Here is a 16,222-nt window from a genome sequence, read left to right as displayed (position 1 = left end):
ATTGATTACGAAAATATGAGACTTGCTATAAGAGCCTCATGAGCTATCAGTCAGTATGTAATTCTGTTTGAGCAAAGCTCGTTTCCTGTCTAAGTTGACTCAAGAGACTGACGGTGAACGATAATGTAGAAGACACCATCATTACCGTTTCTCTTTGGCACGTCTTCACGTTTAAATCAACTAACGCGGTCCTCCAGCACCCCCTATCGTTTGTTATGGTTTAAGTTTTGAACCAATCAGATTCGCCTTTGCTGAAAACGTCTCGAGGCACGTGAAACCATCCCTGTTGCTGATTGGTCGTTTCCTTTCTAGCGGCGCACTACGTGGGGGTCTTGCCAAGCATCGAGGAGGGAGGGGATATTTTAATGGCCGTCAGCAGCACTACAAAATGCAAAAAGTCCGGATTATCCTCTATATTTAGACTGTTACAGCTAAGGAAGTGTCGGGGACGCCTTACTCTTGTAACGAGCATTGGTCTGGGGACATATTCGGGTTAGAGATGTGTTTCTAGTGTTGTTTCTACTGCGCTGAACGGACTTTACCCTTTTGATTTGTGCGCGAGTGTGAGATCAGGCCTAGCCGGCTGGCTAAAAAACAAGCAGACGATTAGCTAGCCGCTGGAGTTTAAAGGTAATAGTGTGCTTGCATTATTGTGTTCTCATTGTGCTGCTCATACGTTCGTATCTCCTTCCGATATATATATGCAATTGCCTAATAACTTTTAAGACGGCAGGTTTCCGACATTTATTAGAATCGTCTAAGGAACGTAAACAGGAGACTTGCGTTAGCATAGTTAGCAGTGTTAAAGCTAACTGCTAATGGCTAACTTTGCAGTAGTTAACTTTACAAGTAGAAGCGGTCCAAGCTAGAGCTGACACACATGAGTAAGTTAACGTTACAGGTGCAACTTAATGAATTATAATCAACTCGAAGTTTTATTAAAGTTCATCTCAACCGTTAAGCTTTCTGTCGCGTTCCACATACGCGACCGACAATGTTAGTAAAAGCTGTGTTGCTTGAGCTAGCGTGCTAGCCATGCTAACTTTGTGCACATCAGCCGATGGTTGATGCAAAACTTCGCAAGAGGAATTTACCTAGACCCACTGAAGTCATTTTTAATGATACCTACTAAATTATTTTTTTTTGTAATTTGTGGTTCAGTGTTTCGTTATACGTTATCATTATATCTGATGTAGCTGCTAGACATTTGTTGGTTGAGTTCGCTTGATGTTTGCATGTTTAATGTTCATTGGCTTCTACCTCTCTTTACAGGGAATATGTAACATAAAGCAACCAACATGACTTCAAGATTTGGTAAGACGTACAACCGCAAGGGAGGGGAGGCCAATTCAAAATTTGATGAAGTCTTCTCCAATAAGAAGCCCACTATAACTACTAAATGGGGAGAGACCACCTACAAGGCTCAATTGGGAGCCAAAAGGCCTATGTTGAAGCCCGACGTTTCTGATGTCCAAAAGAGGCCCAGGCTTGAGGACAGTGACAGTGAAGAAGACCCATTTGGATTCGACAGTGATGAAGAGTCCAAGACTGTCACCTCTCACAGTGTGTCCCAGACTAAGGTGAATGAAGGGGATGTGAAAAAGACAACCACAGGGCAAGGCAATTTGTCAGCCCCAGCTGCAACTTCTGCACATAGCTCTGCAAGTTCAACAGCTACATTCACAAGTAAGTACTCCATACATAAATCGATCAATCTGAGCCGTTGAATACTGCACTTATTGTTTTATATGAAACCATTGCTATGTATTCGATTCTTATCGTTTGCTGGCTATCTAGCTATATAGTTACAATCTCAGACTTTCATGTAACCATGTGTAATTTTCTATTCCATTCATAGGCAAGCAAACATCAGTGGAGAAGCCTGTTAATAACCAGTCCTGGTACAAAACATCAGACAGCAACCAAAAACCTTCAAGCGTGACCTCTTTCTTAAACACAGTCTCCTCTCATGAGCAGAGCATCTCAGTTTCCCAGAGGACCGTCAACTCCTCTACTAATATTGATGCCTCCCTTAAATTGTCCACCAATGCACCAGGTGGTAGCAGAGACTTCCAAAACCCTTCCTCTTATGATGGTTCACTGTCAGAAGATATGATGAGTGCAGAGCTGGAGCCTCCAACAGAGCCTCCACCAGAGCCAGTGGACAACATTCCCCCTTCCCCATTTACCCTAAGGGCCTCAAACTGCAAGAAATACCAGCGGCCGGGCCGGTCTAACAAAACAGAACCTACTGAAAACAACAGCAACAAGCCCACTGATGCAGCGAGTTCCCAAGATAAACCCAACAGTGCCGTTTCTGCTAGTGCAAGTAGTACTGCTGCCAATGCTAAAACAGCAGCCAAGCCTGCAGGCAGGGGTGGTGGGAGGGTACGAGACTACACGGTTCTGCACCCTTCCTGTCTGTCCGTGTGCAATGTCACCATACAGGACTCAATAGAGCGGAGCATTGATGAACTGGTCACCCCAGCTGCCCCTGCTGACCTTGGAGAAGTAGGCCAGATGAAAAAGAAGACTGATGCACCACCACCCAAAACTACCAGGTGAGTGTGTGATATTTCTCTCGTGGACACGATTATTAAGATGTTGTATTTATAATCTAATCTATGTATGAAAGACAACTTTATTAACTGTGAGGATGGGTTGTATGAATAGATGTTATAGCTTGTAGTCCACATGTAGTCGTAGGTGAGTTGATGAGCGTTTTCAATTCAGATTTTTATTAGCATGCATATATACTATGATGAACCAGCTGCATGTGGTGTCGTGATGTTTAATATATAAAAATGACTGAGTGTTGCTTTTAAATTGTAGTTTGTTTTGTTGATATGTTTCACATAGATTCATAAACACAATGTGCCTACATTACACATTAAACTTCACTTGATCTACCATTAGGATTAAATTGTATAAAAGATAATTTATTCTGTTTGTGATGATCAAAATATAAACTGTGCTGTTGTAAGTATGGACAATTATATTGTTGATATTATTTTAATGCTTAGGCTATTTACATGTTGTACATGATGTCGCTGATTTATTTAACAGTTTTTGACTTGCTTGCAAGTTTCAATTGCCTGTTGGATAAAAATGTATTTATTTAGTTTTTGTTAAATGACTATTAACTGAGAGTCTATGATGGCTAGTATAAACGTATACTCTGTACATTTAGATGGGTATGACAATGACATTTATTTGTGTGGTGCAAGGCAGTGCTTTGTTGTTGTTCCTGTTAATACTTTTCATAGTCTCAGTAAGACCAAGCAAGACTACAAATAACAAACCCCTCTGTATTTTCAAAGGTTCAGACCCACCCAGACAAAGACAAAGAAAACCAAGACGGAGACCAAGCTGGAGTTCTTTGGCTTTGAGGACAAAGAGGAGCAGGGGGGTGAGGAGGGTGCAGAAGGTGCCATGGCAGGAAAGAGTAGTTACAAGATCAAGTACTTTGGCTTTGATGACCTGAGTGAGAGTGACAGCGACGATGAGAGCTCTCAGGCCAAAGAGAAGAAGGCCAAGAAAGCGGCTGCAGCCTTGGCCGCTCTAAGCTCCAGTGTGGACAGCCCCCATACCAGTGACTCTCAGGACAGTCAGGCCAGCAGCAATACTGGTAAACATTATCAACATTATAAAGACAAAAACTATTGTTGAGTGCCATGTTTTTTTTTTTCATGACCCGAGTTCACTAAATATGCCATTTAAAATCTTTAATGTAGGAGAGCTTGGTTGACCCACTGTGGCTAATGTTCAGTCAGTTTTTATACTGATCCACTTTTCTTGTCATTGACATTCTGGTTTTTCCAACAGATGCTTTTGACTTTGCTGATGACGCCAGTCCTGGTGGCGCTGAGGGGCAGAAAGGACGCTCAGGGAAACCAGGTGACAAGTCCAAGGAGTTTGGAAGTGGATTCAAGAAGATTTTCAGTGGACCTAAAAAGGTATTCCTTATAAAATGAACAGTTTTAAAGGTTTCTAACAGACATTTCCTTGAGCCTGTTTGCCTTATGGTTTTTAATTTCATGAACTATGGATCCCAGCTGACCCCAGTCTCTTGACCATTCACATCTACTTGAGTTCAACAGGGGTTTGCAAACCCTGAGTGGGTCATCAAGCCATTTCATGATCATTCTTCAGACCATAATTTAACCCAGGGCTGACAATGCTTGGTTTATTGATGCTTAAATGACATTTATATAACAGAGTACCCAGTTTGTCTAAAAATATACGCAGGGAGGAGAGCATCACAGAAAAGTAGAGCAAGTGAGTGAAAAAGAAGCCACATTTATTTGGTTGTCATTTTGTGTAGTGTGATTCTATGATTCAGAAGTAATGTAGATTAGAACTACAGCTGAAGACTGGAGGCTCTGATTGGTGATGCCCACGGAGGAACTTGTGACAACAGTCTCACAAGAATTGGCTAAATCTGTGTTCAGTAGCACGCACCCAGTGTGGGTTTCCAGCTTAAAGGGTCTTACCTCTTTGTCAAGTCCATATTTTTCTAATGACTCAGTTCTGATTTGTGGTGTTTGGAGCGCACGGTTGCTCCTTTTTATCTGGATCATATTTTGCAGTGGCTTTGGGTTGTTTGTGGTCTGTCATCCTAATTCTGTGTTTAGTGTTTATACATCATCGAACAAACTCTGTACATTGGCTTTGTAATGTATAACTGAGTCACACAATATGTCATTTTCAGGACATGTTTTCTGCTGCTTGGGGTCTGTTTTGCTTCACACGGAGGCTGCTGTTGTCTGAGAGAATCAACATAAATACTTTATGCATTATTTATGAGTTCAGTTATACTAATTCTCAATAGTAGTTTATTATCGCAACAGTAGTTTATTAACCTTTTCTCCTTGGGATTATTTTTCTGTTTGGTAATGAATGAATAAATTCAGTTTATGCAATTATGTCAGAATAGGTCTGTGTTTAACCAGTTTTTACATTGTTTCTGTGTTTCAGTCCCCTGCTAAAGCTGTGTATAACGCTCGTCACTGGAACCAACCCGAGCCGGAAGAGATACCGGTGCCTCCACTTCCTCGATCTCAGACTGCTCCGGTGAGATGTTATATTCTTCAATGGACTAATCACCTGACACCTTCGTTTAGAACCGGAATGGTTGTTGTCAAGTTCTGAAATGTGTACATTTGTCTGTATTTATCATTTAGAATGTTTGCTTTCATTTTGTGCACAAACAGTATAAACACCGATGTGGTATTATGTAAAGTAAACACTAATGACTAGCACCATTTGTTTACGTACTGTCTACAATTTATGATATGTTTGCTGGTGGATGTTGTTGCAGCTTCATATTGCATACAATTGCTATAATTACTTTCTAGCTATTAATATGTAATTATTTTCCCGGACAAGTGAACCTGGTTTACTTGTATATTCTGTGTTGAAATTCCCCCATGGATGATGTTTGTTTGGTGTCAAGTTAATCAGAGTCTAGCAACTGGGTTTTAAGTTATTGTTAACCTTGCACAACCCCATCTGACATCTGTTAACAGCACTTATTAAAGACTTGTGTGCTTAACAGACTGTTCAGCTGTAGAAAAACTTGTGGACGTGTCATTAAACAGATTTCGTCGCTTTGGCGTGAGCCCCATTTCACCGCATCTTTTCTTCCGTAGGCCATTTTATCCAGCAGCAGCAAGGACAGCAACTCGCATAAGGATGATGGCTTGTTCAAAGCCCCCCCACCACCACCCAAAGTCATTAAGTCGGAGACCATCCCCACACGACCCAACCAGGATATTGTCACAGCGCTCAAATGTAGGAAGGAGCACAAGGAGGTGAGTCGAGAGCACATGGAGATGTTGAGGATATGATTTGTAGATAAATCCTTATTCGTGGACAGTTTTATGAGTTAATCTCCCTCTTTTCATACTCAGCCAAGCTGCTTTTACCTATTTTACTCAGGTTATACAATAGAATATGCTCGTCATGCCCACTGTTGTTTATTTGGACCCTGTTGTGGGCTGGGAGACTGCTGCTATTAATTTAAACTCCCCTGCAGCTTGTGTCATTTACAGATTGGCAGTCTGTCCCTGGATCAGACTGTTAACCTTAGATCCCCTGAGCTAAAATGGCCTCAGCTCCAGTAAGCTGTCACCACATGCTGACTGTTGATATTGTTGATGCTGACAAACATATAGACAACTCCTGATCAGCCTACCGGCACATGCTGAGCTGTTATTGATGAGGGGTATTAGCACAGTCAGCTATTGCCGGTAATGGAATCCATTGAAGGATTTACTAATGTGAGCAATTCTCTAGTGTTTGTGTGTCTTTAGACAGATGCGCTGCTTACCAGTTAGCTGTAATTAACCCAGTTCCCACTCTACCAGCTGTACACGGTGGTGCAGCACGTGAAGCACTTCAATGACGTGGTGGAGTTTGGAGAGAATCAAGAGTTCACAGATGACTTTGAGTACCTGGAGACGGGGCTGAAGAGCAGTCAGCCTCTCAACACACGGTGCCTTAGGTAAGTGTAATAAATCACTTACTGCTTCCCCACTTATAGTATTCTACAAAAGACTGCTTAAATGATTTTTTTTTAAATCCCCGGTTAAATGTCCCAAATACCAAGTAGCTCTCCAGACAGCATGTGTGTCTCTTTTTTGCCTTGCTCTATGTTCTTTCCTGTTCATAACTTTGTTTTATTTCCACTTTCTGTTGGAATAATGTGCCAAGATAAAGCATATACCTATTCCATTGTGGAAATAGAATTCACTCAGGAGAATCAAACTTAATGCTAGAAAACCGCAGCAGAGATGAGGACAAAAAAGAAAGTGGAAATGCAAAACCGAAATGTTTCAGATGGAAATTAAATGGTGGTGGTATATTGATTTGGTAGAAGACTGAGCACATTCTGTCTCATTAATCTTCATTTTAACACAAGACTGATCAGTGTTCCTTTAACTTTTTCACCCCTCTTTGTCACTCATTGCTCCAGCATAATCAGCCTGGCCACTCGGTGCGCCATGCCCAGCTTCAGGATGCACCTGCGAGCCAGAGGAAAAGTGGCGCAGGTCTTCAAAATGCTCAGCGATGCTCCACAACACCCAGTCAGTGAAACTCTTTACAGCCTCTGTTATGCGTTCGTCTTTGTACTCACAGTTATGCAAGTTGATAGAGATGGTAGAAAGTTGCAGCAGCTGGTAATGTTTGCCAGTTGTCTATTATTTCTGCTTTTGTTTCTTATTATGTAAATTAACCTTTATATTTCCATCCAGGAATAATTTTTATGTTACATTAAGCTGCTGAATCAACCAAACATAACAGTAGAGGTGCAAAGAGGCACCTGAGGGCCTTTTATGTTTGTGAATAATTATAATTTTTTATTGTGTACCGTCGTCTGTTGACAGGTTGTTTGTATTTTTAACTGGCCCAAAGTTTAGCCGTCTGACCTCAAAGCAACAGAGTAACCGTAAACTGGGATGCAAATTTGTTTAATTTGAAGAGGTGGATGAACTCTTGATCAAAGCCTTTTGCAGTATTCAAGTGTGTGTTTTATTCAACCCTTCATGTTGTTTAAAAGTTATTTTAAAATGTTCTTTGGCCCTCCAAGGGTATTTTTCTAACTTAGAGAATTGTACGTTACTGGCCACGTTTTTCGCAGTGGTCCAAGGTCAGATAATTGTCTCACCTCCGGATGCTGAATACCTCCTACACCACTTTGTAAAAGCTGCTCTCTGTTGTTCTGTCAGAACCTTGCTCTATGCACGGCTGCCCTGATGTACATTCTGAGTCGGGATCGTCTTAACATGGATCTGGACAGGGCATGCCTGGAGCTAATGATCAAGCTGCTGGAGCTGGACCAGGACTACTCGGGCCACCAGGATCAGCTCACCGCAAAAGAGGTGGAAAAGGTCAAAGAGAAGATCAGGAAGCTGTGTGAGACTGTGCACAACAAGCATCTCGACTTGGAAAACATCACAGTAGGTTGACCATAAATCATGTTGCCAAACGCTTCATGTCAGGATGTATCTCAAAGTCTGCAGACCCTCTCTCTCTCACTGCACTACATTAATTAAAAAGTAGCTTCAGAAAGACGTCTTTCAGGTTTTCCAGTAGTGTTTAATACTAAAAAAGTTATTTGTCATTTGGAAAGATGATGCATGATTTTTGTTTGTGTGTAGACGGGCCACCTTGCTATGGAGACATTGCTCTCTTTGACCTCCAAAAGAGCTGGTGATTGGTTCAAGGAAGAATTGCGGCTGCTGGGAGGCCTGGACCACATTGTCGATAAAGGTTTGTGTGTTTGGTGCCACCGTACTCGTATTAACACGTGTGGGTACGATGGTTCATATTTCTCCATCGTACATGTGCAAAGATCTGCTTTGATGACAGCTCCAAGGGATATGATAGTCATGTGCCTTGTGTGTGTTTGTACAGTGAAAGAGTGTGTACAGAACCTGAGCCAAGAGGACGACAAGGAGAACCTCGTAGCGGCTTTATGGGGGGCTGAGAGATGTCTGAGAGTGCTTGAAAGTGTAAGTTTAGTTTTTCTCTTTCTCCAAAGTCATACCAGAGTGGCACTAAAGGACAACAGCAAATGAGAAACAACTTTGAATCGGACGGTAACGCTTATAGCCGCACGAAGAAAGGCTATGTTTGAAACACTGAATGCCTCTTATCCAAAGTAGCTCTTAAAATGTAATTGATCAAACGCGAGTGTCTCCCTTTATTTTTTGTTTCTTGACTCCTCCTCGTGCCTTTCAGTGTACTCTTTGCTGCATTGATTTAATTTCTCTTTCATCCTCTGCCAACAGGTGACAGTACAGAACCCAGAAAACCAGGGTTACTTGATTGCCTACAAAGACTCACAACTCATTGTGTCCTCTGCCAGGTGAGCCCCAGCTATCATGTGGAGCTGTTATTGACTGCACACAGACACACTGCGGGTCACTGACTGCTATAACAACTGTTAATTCAGTTTGCCCTTATCCTTTTTGTGACACAGTTGTACTCATTGGGGCATTGTGGATTTTTAACCTGCGTGTCAGTTAAAGCAAGATAATTGCAGGGATAGACTGTAGATAAAACACATGAATTTCCAACCCTTGAAAATAGGAATAGGAGGCAAAATTGCATTTTATCTTTAGCCTTGGATTAAGTCTAGCCATAGGTTTTATTAGTGGTCACATGATGATCCACGTTGTCATTCTTTTCATATGTTAATGTCTAAAATTTCTTCCATTTCACATTGGTTTTATTGTAACTCATCATACCTTTTTTTTTCTTTCTTGCTTTGCTCAGAGCTTTGCGGTACTGTGAGGACATGATCCAGCGTTACAGCAGGGCGCTGAACAACTCCTCTTTGTCGTCGTCCAGTGCGGCGCTGCCCCACTGCAGCTTCAGTAACGTGGGCAAGGCGGTGGAAGACTGCATGAGGGCTGTAATAGGAGTGCTGCTCAACCTCACTCATGACAACGGTATTCTCAGTTACAACTTACAATTTTATGCCTTTGCTTTTCTTCCGACATTTCTGGATACATAATTAAACTTATTGTTTGTATTGTAGCTTTGATACATAATGAAGCCCGGTTAAATTGCGTGCCCCTGGATAGATTTCATCATGAAATGTGAGATTCAGCTGCTTAGCAGGGGGATCGTGTTGACTAGTGTGCATGGAGAGTTTTATAATGACATTATTCTTTGTTTCCAGAGTGGGGAAGCACCAAGACGGGTGAACAGGAACAGCTAATTGTGACTGCGCTCAATTGTGTCCTTCGAGTCCCGCGTTACATCCCCCAGGAGCAGCGCTTTGACGTGAGAGTACTGGTAAGATTCTCTTTAACAAAACAAAACATCACTCCAATCATTGCTGAAATAAATACCAGCCTGTGTCTGCTCAGAGTGTTTGTGTCTGTATATGTGTGTGTCTGATTTATGTATTCTGCTGTGTAAACCAGGGTCTGGGTCTACTAATTAACCTTGTGGAGTACAGCTCCAGAAACCGCCACTGTCTCGTGGACATGGAGTTCACTGTTGACGACACCTGTCTGGAAGAAAGCCTAATGCAGCCTGCTGACCCAACACAATCGGACACAGCGACACAGTCAGCTCAGGCAGACGGGTCTGACAAGCCCAAGTCCTCTGGTGCTTTGGCTGCCCTGGTGAAGGTAGGAAGTGTGCCAGAATTTAATAATAAATATTTTAGCTGTCATTGTTTGTGGTATTTTTGGCTACAGATGCACATTTGTTTTAATGATTTGAGCCGAAATGGAAAGTGATGAACAGTGTTGGTGGTGAGAAGGTTCACCTGCTAACCTGTTGTTATTTAGTTTTCCACGGTTGACACTTATACGGTTCACACATTAAAATTCCCCACGCTGTACACGACCACTCAAAGCTTTTGAAAGTAAGCTAGCGCAGTGCCTGCTTACGACAATCAAACTGCAGCCTTTTCTGAAACTGCTTTTCCAAAAACCTTTACAGCCGACCTTGGTCCTCAGCAATATGCCTGCCATGTGGTAGCTGCATCCTCTAGTAATGCTACATTTTTTTTCATCGCTCAAAGGCCTTCCTCATCATAATAATATTGCTTTAGGCAGAAAGCAGCTGGCTTGAGCAATGTTTCTTTTTTTCTCTCTGCGGCTCACCTTGTTGCAGTAGCTTGCTACAGCTCATGGGAGCCATGCCAGTCATGGGTTTAAAACGAGAAACTGGGTTGTTGTAATTCACTTGCTTGGACATAACCACTAAAAAGATCGTGCGACGGCTGATAGTTAAGACTGATCGCTTCCAAGGCTCCTTTACATCGGACAGTAGGTTTGTCAGTGAATAGTCGGCTCGCAACACATGCAGATGGCGGCAGTGATCCTGTCGAGTAAGTAGAAGGGGAGGTTAGGGAGACTTCCTGTTGAGATTTCACTGCAAATTATCCATTGGTTGTTTAAGGGGAAATGGGTGCGGCTGCTGGAGTTGGAACATTTTTGTGCCAGACCTCGAGGAGCCCCAACAGCCTGGCGCTCTGTCCTTTATGGGGTGTCTGAGACTGTTCTGAGCTAAAAACTTTTACAATGAACTTCAGACTTAACACTGCACTTAATGTGTTTGTGTCCCACAAAACACCCACTGAGTATAAAATAGTTGGGGTTAACAGATGTGAAGACACAACCACACACATATAGAGAGACCTTGCTTTGTTACTTATATCTTAAAGCCTGTGGTTGCATACTTTTGATAGCTTGAACACTAAGTGGTACGTAAGTGTAAATTGATGCTCGCTCGTCTGACAATTGGAATTTCATTATGGAAATGTTATTTTAATTAATGTCTTGCCTTTTTTTAATGATTCACTTCATCTTTGCCTGTTAGAATGGATGAAAAGAACTTTTGGGAATAAATTGGTGATTAACTTTGAAATTACTTTTCATGGTCAAGACTAAAAGGCTTTTTAAAGTGTACTTGGCATACCCAGTTGCTTTCTGGTCTTACCATAATGAAATAGGTTACTGTAAGGCTTAATTGCTATTCTTTTGTTCAATTTTAGTTATTAAATTTCTCCTGTGTTACTTGGCTCAAGTTTTGGTTTGTGTTTGGAGTTCAAAATGCTTTGTTTCTCTAAATCTTAGCTCTTCCTTGAGAGGGAGCGCGCTGCCATCTTGGCTGAGGCTAAGACTGATGACCTCATCAGCGAGGCCCCCAAGCCGGCGCTGGACCAAAGTGGAGAGTGGCAGGAGACGTCGGGAGAGATCCAGTGGGTGGAGGCCGAAAACAAAGAGATCCAAACTGAGAAGAAGGAGAAGGAGGAGGAGGATGAAGAGTTGGACCTAAATAAAGGTAGAGATACTCGTGTGTTGCGTGCTTGTAAGAGGAACTGTGTTTGGCTTTGGCTAAAACATGATCTAGATATATTTGCTTAATGCTACACCAGTGGTTACTGTACAGTGGTTACTTAATGACATTTTTTTGCTACTCAATTAGAGTTGGAAAGAACTGCTTCATGCATTTGGCCCACAAAGCTGCAGTTTACCACTGGATAATAAAACCTTTAAATATATTGTGTTCCCAGTCGATTAGTGACAGACAAAGAATTTAATGGTTTAAATAACAGACATTTTCAAGCAAAATATATCCAGCATTTCTTAGTTCTTCAGTTTTTCAGCATTTGCTGACATTTTACAGACAGTCAATCAGGGACGTAGCATACAAATAACTCTATAACGAATATAGTATAGATGTCAGCAGCTCTGATATCCACAGTTTTAAGTCTTTGGCACATAGGTAGGTTGGTCAGTAGTTAAGCTGTTGTATCTTGTGTAGGACAATGCGCAGGCCCAGGAACACCGTGCACTTTAAGTTTAATTACGTGTTTCACATTTGACTTGAACGGTCACGAGGCAGACGTATAATGACACTTACATTTGGTGATTTAAATCCTCTCTAAAAGTCAATTGGCCATCGATTCAGACAGATGTCGACAGCTTGTGTGTTTGTGCCGTAACCTGCCCCACTCCCGATTGTCATTATGCGTTAATGATGTAATCAGGTGCATTGATGTAATTCACAGTTGGTTGAACTGCTGTTGTTTGAAGTTCAGAAATGCAAACCTCTGTTCTTTGCTAGCTGACGGATCTTTGCATGTGGCTGCCAGCTGATCACCGAGCTGCTACAAAGTCCTATAGATATTTTCTAGACACATTTCTGTCTATTCAGCACTCTGCCACGCAAAAGCATTCACATACAGCTCCAATATGCACTGCACATACATATGTATAGCCAACTGTAATTGTAAGTCCGTTTCTTCATTTCTTTTTCTCCCCTCTTGTGCTGTAGCTCTGCAGCATGCAGGCAAGCATATGGAGGACAGCATTGTTGCCTCCTACACTGCTCTGCTGCTGGGCTGCCTCTGCCAGGGCAGCCAGGTGAGAATATCGCACAGACATACACGGAATAATTGGAAAATCTTTTTGCGCCCCAAGATGTTCATGTTGTTGATCACCCGCCTTTCTGCTATCCTCAGATAAATGTGACTACTGTGAGAGAGCATCTACCTAAAGGGGATTTCTCCATCATGACGGAAATGCTGAAGAAGTTCTTGAGTTTCATGAACCTCACTGTGAGTATATAAACAACCCTCTGTAGTCACTGTTGCGTGAGAATTACTAACACGGGTAAGATTAATTATGTTAGAAAAAGACTTCAGCAGTAACGCATGTAAAATACAGAAATGATGCCAGAGGTATTTTAGTAAGCTCCTTCATGTGTTGGTGGAATCCTTGGCTCTAGACAAATATAATTGAAACTACAAAATCCATTTAACTGGACGCATTGATCAAAAGCAGATTTTGGTGCAGTGAATTGGATTAGATCAAATAAAGGTTTTGAGGGCCAGCGAATCTGTGTGTTAATCACATTTCCCTTTAGTCTAATGTGATTGCAGATTTTTCACACTTTGTGCATCTTTTATTGAGCTCCTCTTTGGAAGAGAATGGAGAGAGGATGAAGAGGAAAATCTATTTCTTTTTATATTAATAAAAAGACAGGAATGCAAAATGTCTATAAAGACTAATGTGAAATGCGCTCTGGTTGTTACTCATTAAAACTTTCTCCCAGTGGCCTCTTAGCTTCTCCAGAATTACTTCCACAGCTACTAATAACACTTGGTTTTCATGACGGATACTTTATTTATCCCATTATAATTAAAAAAAAAAAAAATGTGATTAATTGAATTATTCCAAGCCATATAATTTTAGACACGAATTCAGCGACAGGCTTTAACAAATAATTCATGGGTTAATGTAAACACACAACAAACGGCTACAGTCGTTGATGTGCGTCCTGCAGCAGCTTTGAATTTGACTCATCCTCTCAGACTGGAACCATCTGTTTCATAAATATCTCCTTTGAGCAAAAGCTTAAATATCCTCGCTGCTTGCCTGCAGACTTCACAAGTCCAGCAGCACACGTGTGCACTCTTAACACTGTTTTTTTTTGTTTGTTTTTTTTCCCCCCATTTCCGTTTCCACACAGTGTGCAATGGGCACCACGGGACAGAAGTCCATCTCACGGGTCATCGACTACCTGGAGCACCTTTAACAGACGGCTAACTCGTACTCTGACTGCACATTAAAGGGATCCCATGCTACTCCGGCCCTCCCTCCACCCAACAGGAGCCGTGAGAGGCCGTCGGAGTCTCGGCAGATTTCCCTCGACTTCACCTGATCACTTAATGTTGAGATCCTCTGGAAATCTCAAAGATGAAAAGCAAACACTGATGTGTGTTTAAACACACCCACAGAAATACACAAGTTTCACTCCCTCTCTGGAGCACAGCCTGAACCAAAGCCCTGCTAGCTGACAGACATGCAGATCCCAGTCTCTCTCAACTAACGCCGCATTTAGAGTCCCATCCACATCCATCCTCAGGTGTCAATCAGAGCAGAGGCTAGGCAAAACCCCGCACGCTTCTCTATAATCTGTGGAATGTCAAATGAACTCGAAGCAGGCCTCTTCATGTATCATCCCGAAAGGTTTGACAGTCAAAGGTCAGCGAGGACGGGAGAGGAGTCTCCCGTCTGATGTCGGGTCTTGATTTCTGGTCGCTCAGCTGGAGCGTTGAACCCCTGAATCAAATTTTATGGATCATTACATTTTAATCTCTGCTTATCCACGTCCAAGCCAAGGCTGAAATCATTGATTAGCATGAAAAACAGTCCTTTTCACGGATGTTAGAATGATGTCTCCATATGTAAACTTGTGTGGAATGATTTTTTTGAATGCAGACATCCAGTTACCTACACGTTTGCAGTTGAATGTGTAAGGGAAATGCTTCAGTTTTTATGTTTTTATTGTGCCCCTTAATTTTGTGAGCTTTATTGTAGACGTTCCTTTATTATATTTTAATGTTTTAATTTCTTTCCTTGAGGGCATTTTTTTTTTTTTTTCCTTCACAATTATGAATTACTGTTTGGGGATTCAGGACTGCGCGACACGCCGACTCTGATGGGATGTTCTTTAGTGACTTATAATGGCATCTAAAATGCTATTATTCTATTTGGATTTCCCTCTCACCTGTTTAGTTTGATTATTTTATTTAAATTCCAATGAATTCAACAGTGTGTGTAATTACAGCAAGCATTTAAATTCACAGGTATAACATGCAATGAATTATTCAAAAAATATGATTGTGCTTCCTTTTGAATTTGTAATGAAGTTTTTTTTTTTTAACATATTTAATTTAACGCTATCTCCTTCTGTGTCTTTACCTTGTGAGATGCTCAAAAGTTACATTATAATCTTCCCCATGTGACACGGCACAGTGGCTGGACATAGCACATGTATGTGAGACAGATTTTGCAGACTTATAGTTTGTGCAAAACTTCCTAAAAACCATATTACATTCAGTAAAATAAGGAGAATAAGCTCATTTTAATCGACGTAGGCACAGCTTCATGTTTCTTTGTGTCCAGCCTCGTGCAGCTTCATGTTTTTACTCATTATATCATCATGTGTTCGTATTGGACAACATGCATTAAGCTCCAAATTATTTATTCTCTTGTGGTGTCATTTTACCTGTGACGATGCACCTGAACCTTGGAAAAAGCCTCCGTCTTGTACTGCTCCCATGTACGATCACTGATTTGAATGACAGCCATACCTGTATAAACATTAGTTTTTATCTGGTTTGTAGGGCTGCAGTGGACAGAACTGCAACCGCGTTTACTGTTGATTGCTTTGCAAAATTCTGGTCTGGATTGAATTTTAGAATGTAAATACTCCTGTACATAGCAGTTAATGGACATTTAAAATGCTTAGACTACTTTTTTCCCTGAAACTGATATTTTTATTTTATACAATATTTCTGAGTTGTTTGGAAAAACAAAAATTGCAGGAAGAGAAAAAAATGTTTGTACCCGTTTCGAGGACATTGTCTTTGGTTACATGTAAATAGTTGTATCTGGAAAAGGAAAAAAAAAATTGCTACTTTCAGTACACTCCTGATGTGTTTTCTTCCTTAATTTGTTTTCTATTTTTCATGCATTGCGCTCAACAGGAGATGAACACTTTGGCAAACCCAAGTAACGTTTTGTTTCCTCTTGGTATTCATGTGTATAGCAGCTGCTGGGTGCTTATCGTCGTTTGTCTCCGGGACCCTGCAAAGCTGAACAGTGTGCGTTTGCATGCATGTGTAACCTCGCTTCTATCTCATCCCTGACAAACCGTGCTTGGGACGGAGTGAGAGTCCGAG

General features: G+C 41.5%; 1 protein-coding gene across 1 annotated transcript; it reads left to right on the top strand.

The window, feature by feature from the left end:
* Positions 1–338: 338 nt before the first annotated feature.
* On the top strand, positions 339–15,968 carry wapla (WAPL cohesin release factor a). Its single transcript, XM_047603306.1, has 20 exons — positions 339–630; positions 1,273–1,686; positions 1,859–2,561; positions 3,321–3,628; positions 3,826–3,956; positions 4,978–5,073; positions 5,652–5,813; positions 6,369–6,505; positions 6,977–7,088; positions 7,731–7,961; positions 8,163–8,274; positions 8,419–8,516; positions 8,796–8,872; positions 9,283–9,458; positions 9,692–9,807; positions 9,939–10,148; positions 11,604–11,811; positions 12,808–12,896; positions 12,995–13,090; positions 14,005–15,968. Exons 2-20 carry the CDS (start codon positions 1,299–1,301, stop codon positions 14,068–14,070), a joined length of 3,516 nt encoding a protein of 1,171 aa, XP_047459262.1. The 5' UTR covers positions 339–630; positions 1,273–1,298; the 3' UTR covers positions 14,071–15,968.
* Positions 15,969–16,222: the final 254 nt, after the last annotated feature.

This window comes from Mugil cephalus, chromosome 13, assembly GCF_022458985.1.
Source record: "Mugil cephalus isolate CIBA_MC_2020 chromosome 13, CIBA_Mcephalus_1.1, whole genome shotgun sequence".
Lineage (NCBI taxonomy): Eukaryota > Metazoa > Chordata > Actinopteri > Mugiliformes > Mugilidae > Mugil > Mugil cephalus.
The sequence above is the reverse complement of the archived record's forward strand: the minus strand, read 5'-3'. Positions and strand labels throughout refer to the sequence as shown.